Source organism: Epinephelus moara, chromosome 12, assembly GCF_006386435.1.
Source record: "Epinephelus moara isolate mb chromosome 12, YSFRI_EMoa_1.0, whole genome shotgun sequence".
Taxonomy (NCBI): domain Eukaryota; kingdom Metazoa; phylum Chordata; class Actinopteri; order Perciformes; family Serranidae; genus Epinephelus; species Epinephelus moara.
In genome coordinates this window covers 23,082,045-23,098,063 of record NC_065517.1, presented here as the reverse complement: position 1 = coordinate 23,098,063, position 16,019 = coordinate 23,082,045, and the positions used below count along the sequence as shown (strand labels likewise).

At 38.8% G+C, this 16,019-nt stretch overlaps 1 protein-coding gene across 1 annotated transcript in view; it reads right to left on the bottom strand.

The window, feature by feature from the left end:
* hpcal1 (hippocalcin-like 1) overlaps window positions 1-15,674 on the bottom strand; it is a 19,428-nt gene extending 3,754 nt beyond the window's left edge. The window contains exons 1-3 of the mRNA XM_050058956.1: window positions 15,352-15,674; window positions 6,115-6,619; window positions 3,863-3,968 (exon numbers count right to left, since the gene is read on the bottom strand). Coding sequence (XP_049914913.1) covers window positions 3,863-3,968; window positions 6,115-6,492 — 484 coding nt within the window. The 5' untranslated portion in view covers window positions 6,493-6,619; window positions 15,352-15,674. The remainder of the gene's footprint in view (window positions 1-3,862; window positions 3,969-6,114; window positions 6,620-15,351) is intronic.
* Between the last annotated feature and the right edge of the window lie 345 nt (window positions 15,675-16,019).

Below are 16,019 nucleotides of genomic sequence, written 5' to 3'. Positions count from 1 at the left end.
TTTTTGTGACATTTTTGATCACATACTATACTATGACCCTTTATCACATTTTTGACAATATAGTATACTATGACGTTTTTGTCAAATTTTTGACGACATACTGTACTATGACGTTTTTGTGACATTTTTGATGACAAACTATATACTATGACTTTTCTGTGACATTTTTGATCACATACTATACGATGACGTTTTTATCACATTTTTGATGACAAACTATACTATGACGTTTTTGTGACATTTTTGATCACATACTATACTATGACACTTTATCACATTTTTGACAATATAGTATACTATGACGTTTTTGTCAAATTTTTGACGACATACTACTATGACGTTTTTATGACATTTTTGACAACATACTATACTATGACATTTTTGTCAAATTTTTGACGACATACTATACTATGATGTTTTTGTGACATTTTTGAGGACAAACTATACAATGGCTTTTTTGTGACATTTTTGACGACATACTATACTATGACGTTTTTTGTGACATTTCTGATGACATACTATACTATGACGTTTTTATGACATTTTTGATCACATACTTTACAATGACACTTTTATCACATTTTTGACAACATAGTATACTATGACATTTTTGTCAAATTTTTGATGACATACTATACTATGACGTTTTTGTGACATTTTTGACGACATACTATACTGACGTTTTTATGACATTTTTGACAACATACTATACTATGACATTTTTGTCAAATTTATGACCACATACTATACTATGACGTTTTTATCACATTTTTGACAACATACTATACTATGACTTTTTTGTGACATTTTTGATCACACACTATAATATGACATTTTTATCACATTTTTGATGACATACTATACAATGGCTTTTTTGTGACATTTTTGATCACATACTATAATATGACATTTTTATCACATTTTTGATGACATACTATACAATGGCTTTTTTGTGACATTTTTGATCACATACTATAATATGACATTTTTATCACATTTTTGATGACATACTATACAATGGCTTTTTTGTGACATTTTTGATGACATACTATACTATGACGTTTTTGTGACATTTTTGATCACACACTATAATATGACGTTTTTTATCACATTTTTGATGACATACTATACTATGACGTTTTTGTGACATTTTTGTGGACAAACTATATTATGAAATTTTTGTCACATTTTTGATGACATACTATACTATGATGTTTTTGTGACATTTTTGATCACACACTATAATATGACATTTTTATCACATTTTTGATGACATACTATACAATGGCTTTTTTGTGACATTTTTGATCACATACTATAATATGACATTTTTATCACATTTTTGATGACATACTATACAATGGCTTTTTTGTGACATTTTTGATGACATACTATACTATGACGTTTTTGTGACATTTTTGATCACATACTATAATATGACGTTTTTTATCACATTTTTGATGACATACTACTATGACGTTTTTGTGACATTTTTGATCACATACTATACTATGACACTTTATCACATTTTTGACAACATAGTATACTATGACATTTTTGTCAAATTTTTGACGACATATTATACTATGACGTTTTTGTGACATTTTTGACGACATACTATACTATGACATTTTTGTCAAATTTTTGACAACATACTATACTATGACGTTTTTGTGACATTTTTGATCACACACTATAATATGACGTTTTTTATCACATTTTTGATGACATACTATACTATGACGTTTTTGTGACATTTTTGTGGACAAACTATATTATGAATTTTTGTGACATTTTTGTGGACAAACTATATTATGAAATTTTTGTCACATTTTTGATGACATACTACTATGACGTTTTTGTGACATTTTTGATCACATACTATACTATGACACTTTATCACATAGTATAGTTGTATAGTACGTCACAAAAAAATCACATAAAATGTCATAGTATAGTACGTTGCAAAAACCACAACATAAAATGCCATAGTATAGTACGTTACAAAAAATGTCATCTTTAATGCTTTACTGTAGTATGCCTCTAAAATAGCACAAGAAATGTCATAGTATAGTATGTTGCAAAAAAATGTCATAAAATGTCATGGTATACTATGTCATAAAGTTTTGACTGATGTCACACAAAGAGAAACTGCAACAGTACACTTCAATTAGTTTAAAATAACCTTCACTTTGTGTCACACAGCATCTGTATGAATTGAATTAGAAAGGAGGGTTAAGTGCAGGCCTGGTCTGCAGTCCCACGTGATGTTATAAAATGTGAGACACACAGTTTGACCTCCAGACTTTCTGAGCCTTCTGCTGCAAAACAAACTGAGCTGCCCACTGCCATATGAATAACTCTTAACATCTTCCTGACATGTCAAAAACAGTCAGAACAGTATGACTTGGAAAATGCATAAGTACACATCACATGGCTGTAGCATCACCTCGCCACACTAAATGTTAGACATCCAGGTGGCTCAGCAGGACAAGATGCAAAAGGTCGGTAATGATCTTGTGAGTTGTGTTTATGTTATGTCATGTTGTTATATGATATCGTGTTTCTCTCTCTGTTGCCCATCTTCCATATTTCATGTTCCTCTCCAAACTGCTCTCCAGTGGTAAGGGCTAAACAAGGTATAATGTCAAAGACCATTTAATAACTGATCTTTAATCATATGTCTATAATTGATTGATTAAAGATGCACTTTAAGTCCCCATATTTAAATTGGATGCTCAGGTACAAAAAAAGGACATTGAACTAATATACTCATTAGCAATGTACTGAAAGTGTGCTACTTCTGATGCACTACCAATGTACCTTCGTATGCCAAATAAGGCTGCACAATAATGTCGACACGTCATCAGTAATGGCTGATATTGGCTTTAAATTGATCAGAATCGGCCACAATGCTTTTTTTGCACAATAAATGAATATAACATATACTGAAAAGCATTGTCTTTCATGTCTCCATCAGCTTGTGGGCCATCAGGATAAGAGTATGCATGCATAATTTCACTACAGAAGAGACTTGATGATCACTAAAATACAGTAGAGAAAAAATAGACATGATAATAATAATGGTTTCAGTTATCCGCCAAGTGAGTTATTATAAATCAGCATATCGAATATCTGCCAAAAATCTAATATTGTGGATCCCTAATGCTAATGTTACATCATTAGTGCTACTAAAGACATCCTAAAGTAGATGTACTTGTAATAAATGTAATAAATGGGGTAATGCCTACATAAAAACAAACAAACAAAAAAAAACCCACAGCATTCTAATACTGATTTGGTTGTCAGTTACCATGGCAATGGTAGGAGTTTTGAAACATTTGGGAGAGCCCTAATAAATGTTTTAACAGCTACCAGAAAAATAGATTTAAATATACTTCAAGTAGAAAAAAGCCCATTTCTAAAAGCTTTGGATATAAAAAAAATGTATATTAAATGCAACTTAATGGTGTCTCAAAATAGTCAAGTACACTATATTTTATATTAATATGTCTTTCCTGGCAATAATGACATATCATTAGTTTATCAGTACATTGTTAGTCCTTAAAAACAGCATACTTTCAGCACATTAATCATCTGCTCGTGGAAGTATACTCAAATGTACTTCAATCAAGTATACTTTCGTACTTAGATTAAGTATACTTTAGTATACTTGCTTACTTGGATGCCCACTGGAGGAGTTATAGTTGTTTCCGCTTACACCTCCACCCATTAGTCCATGTTTATATAGTACTATATACCTGTTTATGTCCAGTTCCTTTCAGTGCTGACAGCGACATCCTCTTATGATAACTCCTCACAAAAGCATATAAAGCACATAACACTAAAAGACCAGTCTTACCATCATTGTCAATGTCCATCTGTCTGAAGATTTTATCTGTCCTCTTCTCTGGCGTTGATTCATCCTCAGGCATCTTCATCACTGATGATACCATCTTGTAAATTGCCTATAACGGAGAGTGAGAACAATTGCCATTATTGCGCATATTAATTTTGTCTGTGTGAAGCTTTAGGCAGTGAAGATGAAAAATAGCTGTTCCCACCTGACATATTCGTTACATCCTTTGTCTGAGTGCTCTGACCTGTTTTCTGTTGCTACCTGGTAATGATGGTGCTCTGGCAACTGAAGCCCATCGTGCTGTTACACTCACAGCAAGTCACTCTGAATGTGTGTCAGATGTGTCTGTGTCTTCTAAAACTGTACGTGTTTCACATGGTGTAGGTCTGCGGTGAGAGAAAGACTTTCTGCTGAAAAACAGAGCATTCACCGATAACAAAAGCACTGACGCCTGTTTTTTTTTGCCTCCACATTCATTTGTATCCACAAACACAACGGACTGAGCCAATATTGATATGGCCCTGCAGGCTGCTCAGCTCACCATATTGGAAGAGTAAATATAGCCACAGCGATAAGAAAAAACAGAAAGGGCAGCTTGCATCCATGATGTCTGAGGTGAAAATATCATGAATTCAGACCTGCAAGTGACTACTGAGACGACTACCAAAACGAAAACCTAAATTGCATACAACATAATTAAAATACTGACAGAACGTCTTTCGGTTTTGGACTGTTAGCCAAAGAAAACAAGATAACTGAAGACATCACCTGTGACAGACAGTATTGTCAGATATCAGATTCATTAATAATGAAGGTAATCGTTACTTGCAGCCCCACTTGGAATAAATATTTATAGAACAAGTAATAATTCAATTAATCCTGATGAATAAATGACATTTGATATTTCTGTTATGGATCTAGGTTAGGCTAGATAAAATGTACATTACAAAGTAATGTGATTAGATATCTTTGTCTCATCTTCTATTTCTGGGTTGAGATTTTCACTATGTTTTAATTAAAATTTTTAAAAAAATAAATAAAAAAATCAGAGTTTAATTGTAATTTCTTTTTCATTTTTAAAAAAATAAAGTCAAAGCTTCTTCTGAGGTTTTCGAATGAAGCTTTGAATGTTGTCATATTTTATAACGTCATCACCCAAAAATAAAAAAAATCTTGACACAAAACCTTCCATTTGAATAAAGTGATTCATTAGATTAAAGAGTATGTCTTTTATATCAACTCTCTTTAATGATTAAATGGAATTTATTGTGCTGTGATATTGCTGCGAGACCATTCCATTGATACAGGTGCATGCCTCCCTCTATGTGCAGCAAGTGGAAAAGCAAAAAAAAAGAACATGTTGTGAATTTCTTTTTTAAATACTATGAAAACTATGGAAATGTTTGGATCATTCACATTTCATTTCATTTTCTGTAACCACTTATCCTGTTGGGGGTCACAAGAGGGCTGGAGCCTATCCCAGCTGGCTTTGGCTGAGAGGCAGGGTACACCCTGGACAGGTCACCAGACTATCACAGGGCTGACACATAGAGACAGACAACCATTCACACTGACATTCACACCTACGCACAATTTAGAGAATCAAACTAGCCTGCATGTCTTTGGACTGTGGGAGGAAGCCGGAGTACTCAGAGAAAACCTACGCTGACACTGGGAGAACATGCAAACTCCATACAGAAGGGCTCCCTCACCCCAGGGTTTGAACCCCCCCACCCTGGATTCCCCCTTGCTGAGAGGCAACAATGCTAAGCACTGCACCACTGTGCAATGTTTGGATCATGTGGGGAACAATTCGACGTAGCCACCACTGAAATCTAATTCTACAAATAGTATAATATCAATAACATTAGTGTAGCCTGATTTTATGTGCAATTGTAGACAAATACAGGGTTTAAACAGAACTCGGGGTGTCGGTAGCTTAGCGGATAGTGCTTGCGCCCCATGTATAGAGGTGATGCCTCACTGCAGCGGTCGTGAGTTCGACTCCGGCTTGCAACCCTTTGCTGCATGTTGTCCCCCCACTCTCTCTGTCTCCCCATTTCACACTGTCCTGTATATTAAAGGCAAAAAGCCCAAAAAAAATAATCTTTAAACAGAACTTATAAACATGCAAAAACCAAACCAAAACAACAACAAAAAGAAGCTGTGCAGCATCCAAATGTAGATTTAGAGTTCTATTGTCAACATTATGAATGAAGCTTCGAAGATTTATTTATTCTACAGTATGTCCTCACCTGAACTATCTCCAGCATCTCTGCCCGACTGATGTACCCATTCCCATCCAGGTCATACATGCTGAAAGCCCAGCGCAGCTTCTGCTCCAACCCGCCACGAGACGTCACGCTCAGGGCAATGATGAACTCCCTGAAGTCAATGGTGGCATCGCCGTTGGTGTCAAACGTGCGGAAGACGTGCTCGGCAAACTTCGAGGCGTCTCCGTAGGGGAAAAAGTTGGCATAGATCTTCTTGAACTCCTCTACGGTCAGGTGGCCAGTGGGACAGTCCTTGAGGAAGCCGCGGTACCACTCCTGGAGCTCGTGGTCGGTGAACTCTGTGTTCTCCCTCAGGTCGTTCAGGACCTCGGGCCGCAGCTTGCTGTTCTGTTTCCCCATGACGCAGCACTCTCAGGCAGGCGGGCAGGCAGATCGCTGGGCTGGTGTTTCTACCTTCTCCTTTCGCTTCAGCACTCGCCCGGCGCTTTTACTGAACACGTCGGCGGCTGCTCGGCTTCCTCTCTTCCTGCAGGGGACCAACAACACCCATTAATATCCTTGTGTGAATATCATAAATGATTCATTGGTTCAATAATTCCTCCCAGCTCGCAGCAGTGTTTCATCATAAAATATGTGCTGATGATGCATATCAGGCAACCAAGCTGAGGGATAAATCTGGACAGTTGAGACAGTGACCATACACAGGAGAAAAAGATTACAACTGGGATGTCATGAGGTTACAATACATGTGTCTGTGGCTGTGTCTCCCTGGATACACTATTAATCCTCTGGCACGGTGATAAGTTATCGACCCTTAACTGCATGGTGGAGGGAAAAGTGTCCCGGGGCATTGTAATTCTCAATAAATCCACTTTCTAAAAGGTCAGGCTGATACTGACTGTTGTTACTGAGAAGGGCAGACGTTCACCAACAATAATCCTCACCTTTATGCAGAGATGAATATTCTAATTGATTTTAAGCAGGTGGGGTTCATACACTAATTACAGAGAAACACAAATAATGGCTTAAAAAAATAAAAAATACCAACGCAAACATGGAGGCTGAAGCATTTGACCACCTGGGCCTATTCACCTCTGGGTTTCGTGGTTTGTCTAAATTCAGTTTCCATGGATATATTCTGCAAACTCTGTTTATTCATGTATGCAGGAGTATTCATGATTGAGGATATGAGGATGCATAAAAACAACACATCCAGAATAAAACCATAACAGCATAATAAATATTAGATGGGTCGTGCTGTGCCTGCAACCCACTGATGAAGCAGAGGCAAACAGGGGTGTGTTGGTAAGCAAAAAGGTTGTGACACCTGTCAGTCTGCACGCAGGTTTATTTTAAGTTGATAACAGCTTGGCAGATGTTTTTTTCTCAAAAGAAAGGAGAAAATATGTTTCATATACTCTGCTATAAAGAGGAAATAAATAACTTCTGCTTGTCCTCATTTATATCAACCATCTAATATTTGTATTTCATGAGAGGTTTGAGAGCAGCATGAAAGAAAGAGATGAATTTCAACATGGCCACAATGTAAAATAAATAAATAAATAAAAAATAGCAGTTGAAAAACATGACTGCTTCTCCTTTTTGGAGATCAAAAGAAGAAATTTGCCAAAACCTAAGCAAATCTTTAACAACGTGAATCTGGTAACGTGCGCGTGGGAGGGACAGAAAAAGAGATGTGCGGGGGCAGCGAGGAAGAAAGAATGGAAAAAAGTATGACACATAGAAAGAAAAACTATTTCCAGGTAATACCAGCGGTTTCCAATTACATAATAATCCTTCTGAATAACACCTCCACTTCTCTGTGTTACATATAATGAATTTATGGCAGCGAGATGTATTATCCTCCATGTTCTCGCTCTTTCAATTATTGAAATCCCATTGCTCCTGCGTTATTGGCACCAGAAGGATTTTTATCTGGTGTAGAACAAACGAGAGCAGTGTGAATTTGGATGAGGTCTTTTTCTACACGCGGGCGCCCTCATTTCTCATAATTGTCACAGGGGTGTAATTTCCTGCAATTTTATGAATCGGAGTCACAGAGTAACATGAGAGGCAGGCAGGTCTGTGGAACAGCCAGTGACATAAACTCTTAACAATGTCACTCAGGCTCAGGGACGGAAAAGAAATCAATGAAACCAGATGCACAGCACATTAATACGCTTCAGATCTGACCCGTTTTCTTACTGGTGCATAGTTAATTATGAAATCAGCAGTTCAGCAAAGGGCATGACAATAAAGGGTCCATAAAGGTTGGAGTTGCTAAAAAACTGAATCCAATCATGTCCTTTATGAATGAGGCAAAACATGTTCTCAACCAGTGGTAAGATTTTGAAAATTACAGTGAGGCTTTATTTAGACACAGTGGTGCTTTGAGCTAAATACTAACATTATGCACATGTTTGCAAAACAAAGTATGCACAAAATTTTGTGCCAGTCAAGCAGCAACCTCTTGACTGAAAAATGTTACTACCTCTGTAGTGTCATACACTGCAGTTCCTCCAATGGCCACTTGAGGCTGGCTCCAAAAGCAAGTCAATCTAAACATGCAATTGCAGATGCCTCACATCCGTTACACTCACAGTTTCAACTGCTCCCGTCTGGGCATTGATTTAAGGTCCTAAGAACAAGTCAGAACATATACGTTCTATCTATCTATCTATAGCTAATTTCCCCCTTCATGATAACTGCATCGGGGTGGGCTGAATGAGTGACAGGCTGTCTGTGAGGCATCACCACAGTCTGAGTCAGATCCACCCCTCGCTCCTACACAGCTCCACCCTCTCATCCAAATCAGGGTTGGAAATAAGCACCAGCCGTCAGCCAAATGCTGGTAAAACATGCAAGTGACTACTAGATTTGCTTTACTCACCAGCCAAAAAAAAACAATGGTAATATATTGAGCAGCTGGTGGATTTTGGAATCCACAAGCCACAGTGGCAATTGAGCTTTCGCTAAGCCCCGCCCCTTTGTAATGGTCTGACAAGCTGTCAGAGCTAGCATGGAGCCCACACTGTAACTAACTGCACCCCCTGAAGACATATTATCATATTTTTTGAAAAATGAAACAGTGATTCCAGAGAGAAGCAGACAGAGGGGTCTACAGTCTTTTGAAGGATATATCCAGGATGTCAAACTGACTCAGCAGCAACAACAGGTTAAAAAGACAAAGACAGTTAGAAGCTAAAGCCGAACTATAGGCTACAGATCACAGTGTAAAAGTGAACCACCACATCACTGCTGATCGCCACACAAGACAATGAATATAAAGGGAAACTTTGCTGATACTGAACCAGCTGTGTGGCATCGCTGTGTGTGCAGATGAACGGTGTTTGGCTTCATGCCCAGACCTCTGCCACCGGACGGGCAGGGATCTCCAGGGGAAGTCAAACAACATTCATCTGCGCACACTGCGATGCCACACAGCTGATTGAATATCAGCAAAGTTTCCCTGCTTCCCTTCACTGGTCTTTTTTTCACTGTTATAATCATTAAAAAAGCAAAAGCAGCATGTGTACACAACGAGATCACACATAACGAGTATCATTAATACACGACGTGCCCCAGGCACAACATTTAGCTCCAAATCATTAATACACGACGTGCCCCAGGCACAACATTTAGCTCCAAATCCACAAAACCAGCCTGAAAGGAAATCTGAAAAGACTGCACGACAGCGGCGTTGTTGTCCGACCCTGGTCTAAGCCAGACGAATGCTATGTTTCAATTGGCCAGTCTGCGTCCTGGTGTGGGACTTGGCCAGTCTGCGTCCTGGGGTGGGACTTAGCAAATTTGCTAAGTCCCACCCCAGGACGCAGACTGGCCAATCGAAACATTCGTCCGGCTTAGACCATGGTTGGACAACAACACCGCTGTCATGCAGTCTTTTCAGATTTCCTTTTCAAGGGTCGGGTCAATTTCCGACCCTGGTCCAAATATGGCACTTCCGGCTCCAAAATCCAACATGCCAAATTCAAGGCTTCAAAATCGAGTCCACAAACTAATGGGTGATGTCATGGTAGCCTCATCCATTACTTTAAACGGCGTATGGTGCCAATCCATCGGATTTCACTACATGATTATTGTGGTTGATAGACTTCCAGATAACAATATTATCACAATATCTGTCAAATTCATCTTTAACTTTGGTTATTTTTTGGGCAAATGAATTACACTCAAAATATGAGTAGGGAGGTGGGGAGAAAGTCTGCAACTGTGACTGTAACTGAACAATCTTGTACAAAAAGACCAATTACACTTAATTGGTAGTAAAAAGGCAACCACGCAGGATTGGTGGAGGGAGCCAGGGTGAGAACAGAAAGAAACAGGACTGAATTATTTACACAATGTTATCATATGTTTTATCAACATTACATTTTTAAATATCACCATTAACGTCAATACTGGTGTATGAAGACATCCGTGGAGTAGATATTGAAATATTTCACTTGAAAGGTGTAACACTTTGAGCTGCTGGTGGTGCTACGGGAAAAGCAAGGTAATCACTAAAGTAATTAAGATTCATCTCCTGCACACTGCTGGCATGGCTAAAAATAATCTGACACAAATTATAGTGTGTCAAAACAGAGCAAAAGCCTTCTACTGCATTTTTACACACTATCGTGGCATTTTGTGGCAGCTTATTTGTTACAAGCCTGTGAATGTTTCAGTGCAGGAGCAACCAACTGGAATAAAAGTGATGCTCAGTTTGAGAATATAATATCATTGTGTCTTCTGACTTTGATTTAACAGGGCTATGGTTTAAATTACACAGTGCCCTACAGGCTGGAGCGTAGTCCTTCCGCTCTAACATACAACAGGATGAGGAAGCGACAGCACCTCCTCAGCTCTGGGTCACATGGACTTTTCCAGGACAGCTCAGTGAGCAGGCTGAGCCGGAGCAGACGTAAGTATGGCCGTTGCTATTTATTCCCTCAAACACACAAAACCACATGAAAACCTAGAAGATTCCAGGCTGGGAGACTGAAGCGTGCTGCAGTGATGTTTCAGGAATGTGTGCTGCTAAATTAAGAGAGTGGAGATAGTTGTAATTTGGGGCGGAAAACAGCAAAAGAGTGTGTACTCTGGAAAAGAGGATGTTTGTTAAAATTATACAAACACACTTGCAGAGCAGTTGCACAGAGTCTCCTGGCCTCTGAAACATGCTCATTAAACCCTAAAAGTAAACTAGACTCACACAAATAAAATATGGCCTGCAATTATGGCTTATGCCACTTTTTTTTTTTTTACGAACGTACTTCTTAGAATAAAAAAGACTGAAGGGAGTTGGACAATGTCACAACACTGATAAAGCACATTTCTGTGCAATGCAAACAGTTTTCTTATGACTGCTTGTGATTCCTGCGTGTACATGCAGGCCTGCATCTGAGATGTTGCAGAATGCTTTGGATGTTTTCACAGCTGGGAACAGGGCATTTTCCGAAGTTGCTACTTGGTGCAGTGGAAAATGTTCTGAAATGCAGTCAGAAATAACCGCTAGATATCGCTCTGACATCTGCGTGACCTCCTCTGCAGAGAGAATCACGCTCTCACTGCCTCGTCTGCCACAGATTGCAGTGTAAGTTCGCAACTCCGGGCGCTGTCTGTGAGCGTTGTTTGATACACAACAGCCCCCTGAGATTGCCATTCCACATTCAGTGTTTGCAATTCCCTTTGATTACACAGCAACAGTCTCTCCTCTTGTCCCCCAACCCCCATAGCCATTCCTGTTTCTGTATGGTCCACTTTTTCCAGTGGGTTCCCTGCCTAATGAGACTGGTTCACACAGGCCCCCCCACCCCAGGGCTCACAGCAATGATCTTATAAACCTCCGAGCAGGCCAGTTTCACTGCTGTTTGCCATTCCTGGGCCCACTTCATTTCCTGGGTAATGGCTTGTCACAACAAAGAAAGCCTCCATTCTTCTCCCAGATGATCATTATACGTCTTGTATTAGCAAAGACGGAAAAATAAAGGACAGAAGAGATGAGGGTATGTGTTTAGACACGCAGTAGTAGAAGTGGTCCGTCTATCCATAAAGCATGACACATAGCTGATGGGGCTTATTATGTTTCTGACAGTGCATCAGTTAGTGAGTGTACACAACTACATCAACTGGTGTCAATATTTTCAAGCATGGAGTTGCATGCACAGGAAAAGGTTTGTGGTTTAAGCCTCTAAATTGTGAATATTCACTGGTTGGACAAAACAAGACGTCTGAAGACATGACCTTGTCCTCTGGGAAACTCTGATGGACATTTGATCGACTTCCTATCTAATCAATTAATAAAAATAAATCTGTAGGTTCATACAGTAGATGATGAAAACAAGCATGAGTTGCAGCCCTACAAAGAGTTTGTTAATCCGCTGGGTAATTTCCAGTTTCTCTCTGCCCAAAATAGAACTGACTCCACATTTCACAGAACATTTCCCGTCCTCAACTCTGCGTAAACACGACAGAGAAAATATTTTTCGTGCCGTCTCTGTTGTGCCTCTTTTGAATGAAATGTAAATCAAACAAACTGATATGGCTCTGTTGCGCGGAAAGAAAGCAGAGTTACCATTTTAGTGGTGCGTGTGTGTAGCCTGCTGTGCAGTGGATGAGCAGAGCGGCCCTGCAGCTCGGAGTTGTGTGTGTGTGTGTGTGCTACTGGTAACTAAGACTGCATCAGGTGGGTGAGGAGTTAGTCCAGCGCGAGAGGAAGAAAAGGAGAAAATGAGCTCGCAAGTTATTCTCGCTTTCAGCGCTGCATCGTGGCAGTCTCTCTGAACTAGTGTCAGAGAAAATCATGCAGGGGATCAGGATAAAGTCCCCAGACACACCAGTAGTCAAGGCAACAGGATAGTAGAGCTAGGCTTATGAAAGGGAGGCGCTGTAACTATCAATCTGGGGCAGACGCAGGGCAGGAGATATATCAAGAATATTTTTTATGTTTGTGTTTCAATTTCAAATGTTTGCTGCTTGCTATAAAAACACTTCATCTAATGAAGCATTTTATTTATCCTGTTCAATGATTTCTGCATCATACTCACTGCTTAAAAGTTCACGCTTTAAGAATTATTATCTTTATTGTAGCAATGAGACAGTGATAATGTTTTCCATTAGTGAGTGGGCTTATTTATTTTGGACACACTCTTTGCATGTTGGCATACGTCTTCTTATTAAAAAGTGTGAGATTAAAAAAGCAGCAACAACAGTGTGAAATAGTAGTTGAAATTAGCGGGCTGGCACGCATGATTATGGCAAGACAGAAGTTTTAAGGGATGGATAGCCCCACGTCTTTCTTCATCAATAGTGAGTCTTCACACGATATATTTCCCTTAGGACTTGGCAATAACTCTTTCTGCATCCTACAGGGATTACATGAGCTTATCAAATCACATATCTGTTGTCCAAACAATTTATTTCAAACAAGCTGTGACAAAAAAATTCCAAAAATATGTTATCTGAGATCAAGATCTTTTATGCAAGAGAGGCCTGAGAACAAATTACATAACAATCATAAAACAATGATCACACACACACGGGTACACTTTTGGTTAATTATTATATCAACAAGTTATTGAAGTATTTGTTTGATATGTATACAGATTTTCCCCAGCAGTGGAACACAGATGCTCTGAGCAGTTGTGTTTGTTATGTGGTCATGCATACATCGTGATTGCTTATTGATTTAGGAAAATAGGGCAGCCCTGCTTTAACTTCAACTACACATATACACAATTACTAATTACAAATTGTGGATCTCATATCCACCATTGTGTTTATACTTAAATTAAACTGGCCTGCTTCATGTACACGCCCCCTCAGTCACTGCTGTGGCCCTTCTTAAATTCCGTCCTACTTATCTTCTCTCTTGAATATGAAATATGGAAGTTATAATCTACATGCGCAGGAATTTTTTGCATCTTGTTGTGCCCAAAGTCAGAGCTGAACTGGGGGGAAAAAGCCTTTAGGCTCTCTGCACCAACTGTATGGAACAATCTGCTAAGTTATCTGAAGCTTCAACACGTGACGACCTTGAATGAGTTTAAAACCATGGTGAAATCTACTGAGTCCACGCTGTCTGTGTGCAGCTGTCTTATGTAATTATTCTATGTCACTAAAGTCTATGTGCTTATGTGAATTTTTAATTTCTGTTCAAACTGTGTTGCTGCTATTCTTGGCCAGGTCTTCCTTGTAAAAGTGATATTTAATCTCAATCAGGGTGTCTACAGATACAACTAAGTTAAAATATAAGACTTTTTAAGACCTTTTTAATACCATCTTATATGACATTTAAGACCAAACCTGCAATCAAAATACATGTGTAAGTACTCTTTCCAAGTAAACATACTGATGTCAGGTCGAACAGTAAGGAAAAATGACAACAAGTGGGTGAGTTTAAGTTTAATGTGTTTAATGTAAAAAGAAAACAAAATCTCATCTCTGTCATAAATGCTATTTATTACTGCAATTCCTTAGTCTGTCCAATGATTGTAAACATACATTGGGTCTGTCAGGCTGGAGAAATTTTTGTGGTAACGTGAAAGAATATATTTAAAACCCCTTAAATCAGAATTAAGACTTTTTAAGGCCTTGTATGTATTTTGTTGGTCTTTATTTCTATTGTATGTCTCTTTCTTACTTGATGTAATCTTCTTTCTTAACTGTCTATATGTCTCTGCGCCTCTTTTTACTTGCTCTGTTATCACTGCATCAAACAAAAAAGTTAAAGGGGGAAAAAAATGCCATTTATTATTGCAATTCTTCGGTGTGTCCAGTGATTGTAAACAGTCACTGGGTCTGTCAGGCTGGAGAGATTTTTGCGGTGATGTGACGGAAAATATTTGAATTTAAGACTTTTATATTCAGAATATTTAAGACATTTAAAGACTCTTTAAGGACCTGTCAATGGGACAAACCTGCTTAAATAAGGATAGGAAAATAAATAAATAAAACTTAAATTTATGCAGGTTTTGTTCACAGTTTGTTTCGTGCTTTTTGCAAAACTTGCATTGACTTAACATGTTTTTTTTTTTTTGTGAGTCTACCAGAGGCTGAATAATAAAGCAGCTGTAACAAATTCTCCAGTGTAGGTGTGATGTAGGCTAGTCATGTATGGGTGTAGCCCTCACAACACCCTCCTCTGTCATGGGGAAATTGCCACAGCAGACCAGGGTAGACTAAGTACAGAAGCAGATGGACATTACAGAGGCTTTAACCACTGTTTCTTTATTTAATAAAGTCGTGTAAACTTACCTATTTTAGCTGGAACTGTTGTTTTGTGAGTGTTCCAGTTGTGAAGTCCACTTTCTTTAATCCCACTTTCCCACTTCACGTCACCAACAGCCTTAACTTAACTGTTAACTTACAGTAGCCCAACCTAACACCTCCTCCCACTGATACAACTCTATAAAAACACAACACGAGAATTAGAGAAGATGCTCAAAAGACTCGGACACGTTAAGAGGCAAAAAATAAAGCGAAGACGGACCGGAGTTGCTTTAATGTTGTTGTTTTGTTAAGCTAGGTTGTTGTTGAGTCGGTCCTACCTCCAGTTCCCGGTGTAGCAGCTTTATCATTTAGTGGAAGATGTGGCACAGAGCTCGGTTTTCATCCGACTTTCCCAAATTGCGACTAAAGGGGTTTCTTTTCTCTTAAAGGTCGAGTAAACCTACTTTCTTTGACTGCTAGAGACGTGAGTGCGCTTTGTGGTTATCAAATACTCCAATTAAGTGTTAAAAAAATGTAGTCGCGATGTTGAAGTTATTTTATAAAGATTTGCCCGCTACGCACACTTCAACCACCCCCGCTTAGGAAATGGACTCGTCCACACTCGCTGCTTCCATCGTAGAAACAGTCGCAGCAGCGTCCTGTGGAAAATTATCACTGGAGACTATTATTAGCACAATATCTAAAATAAACGG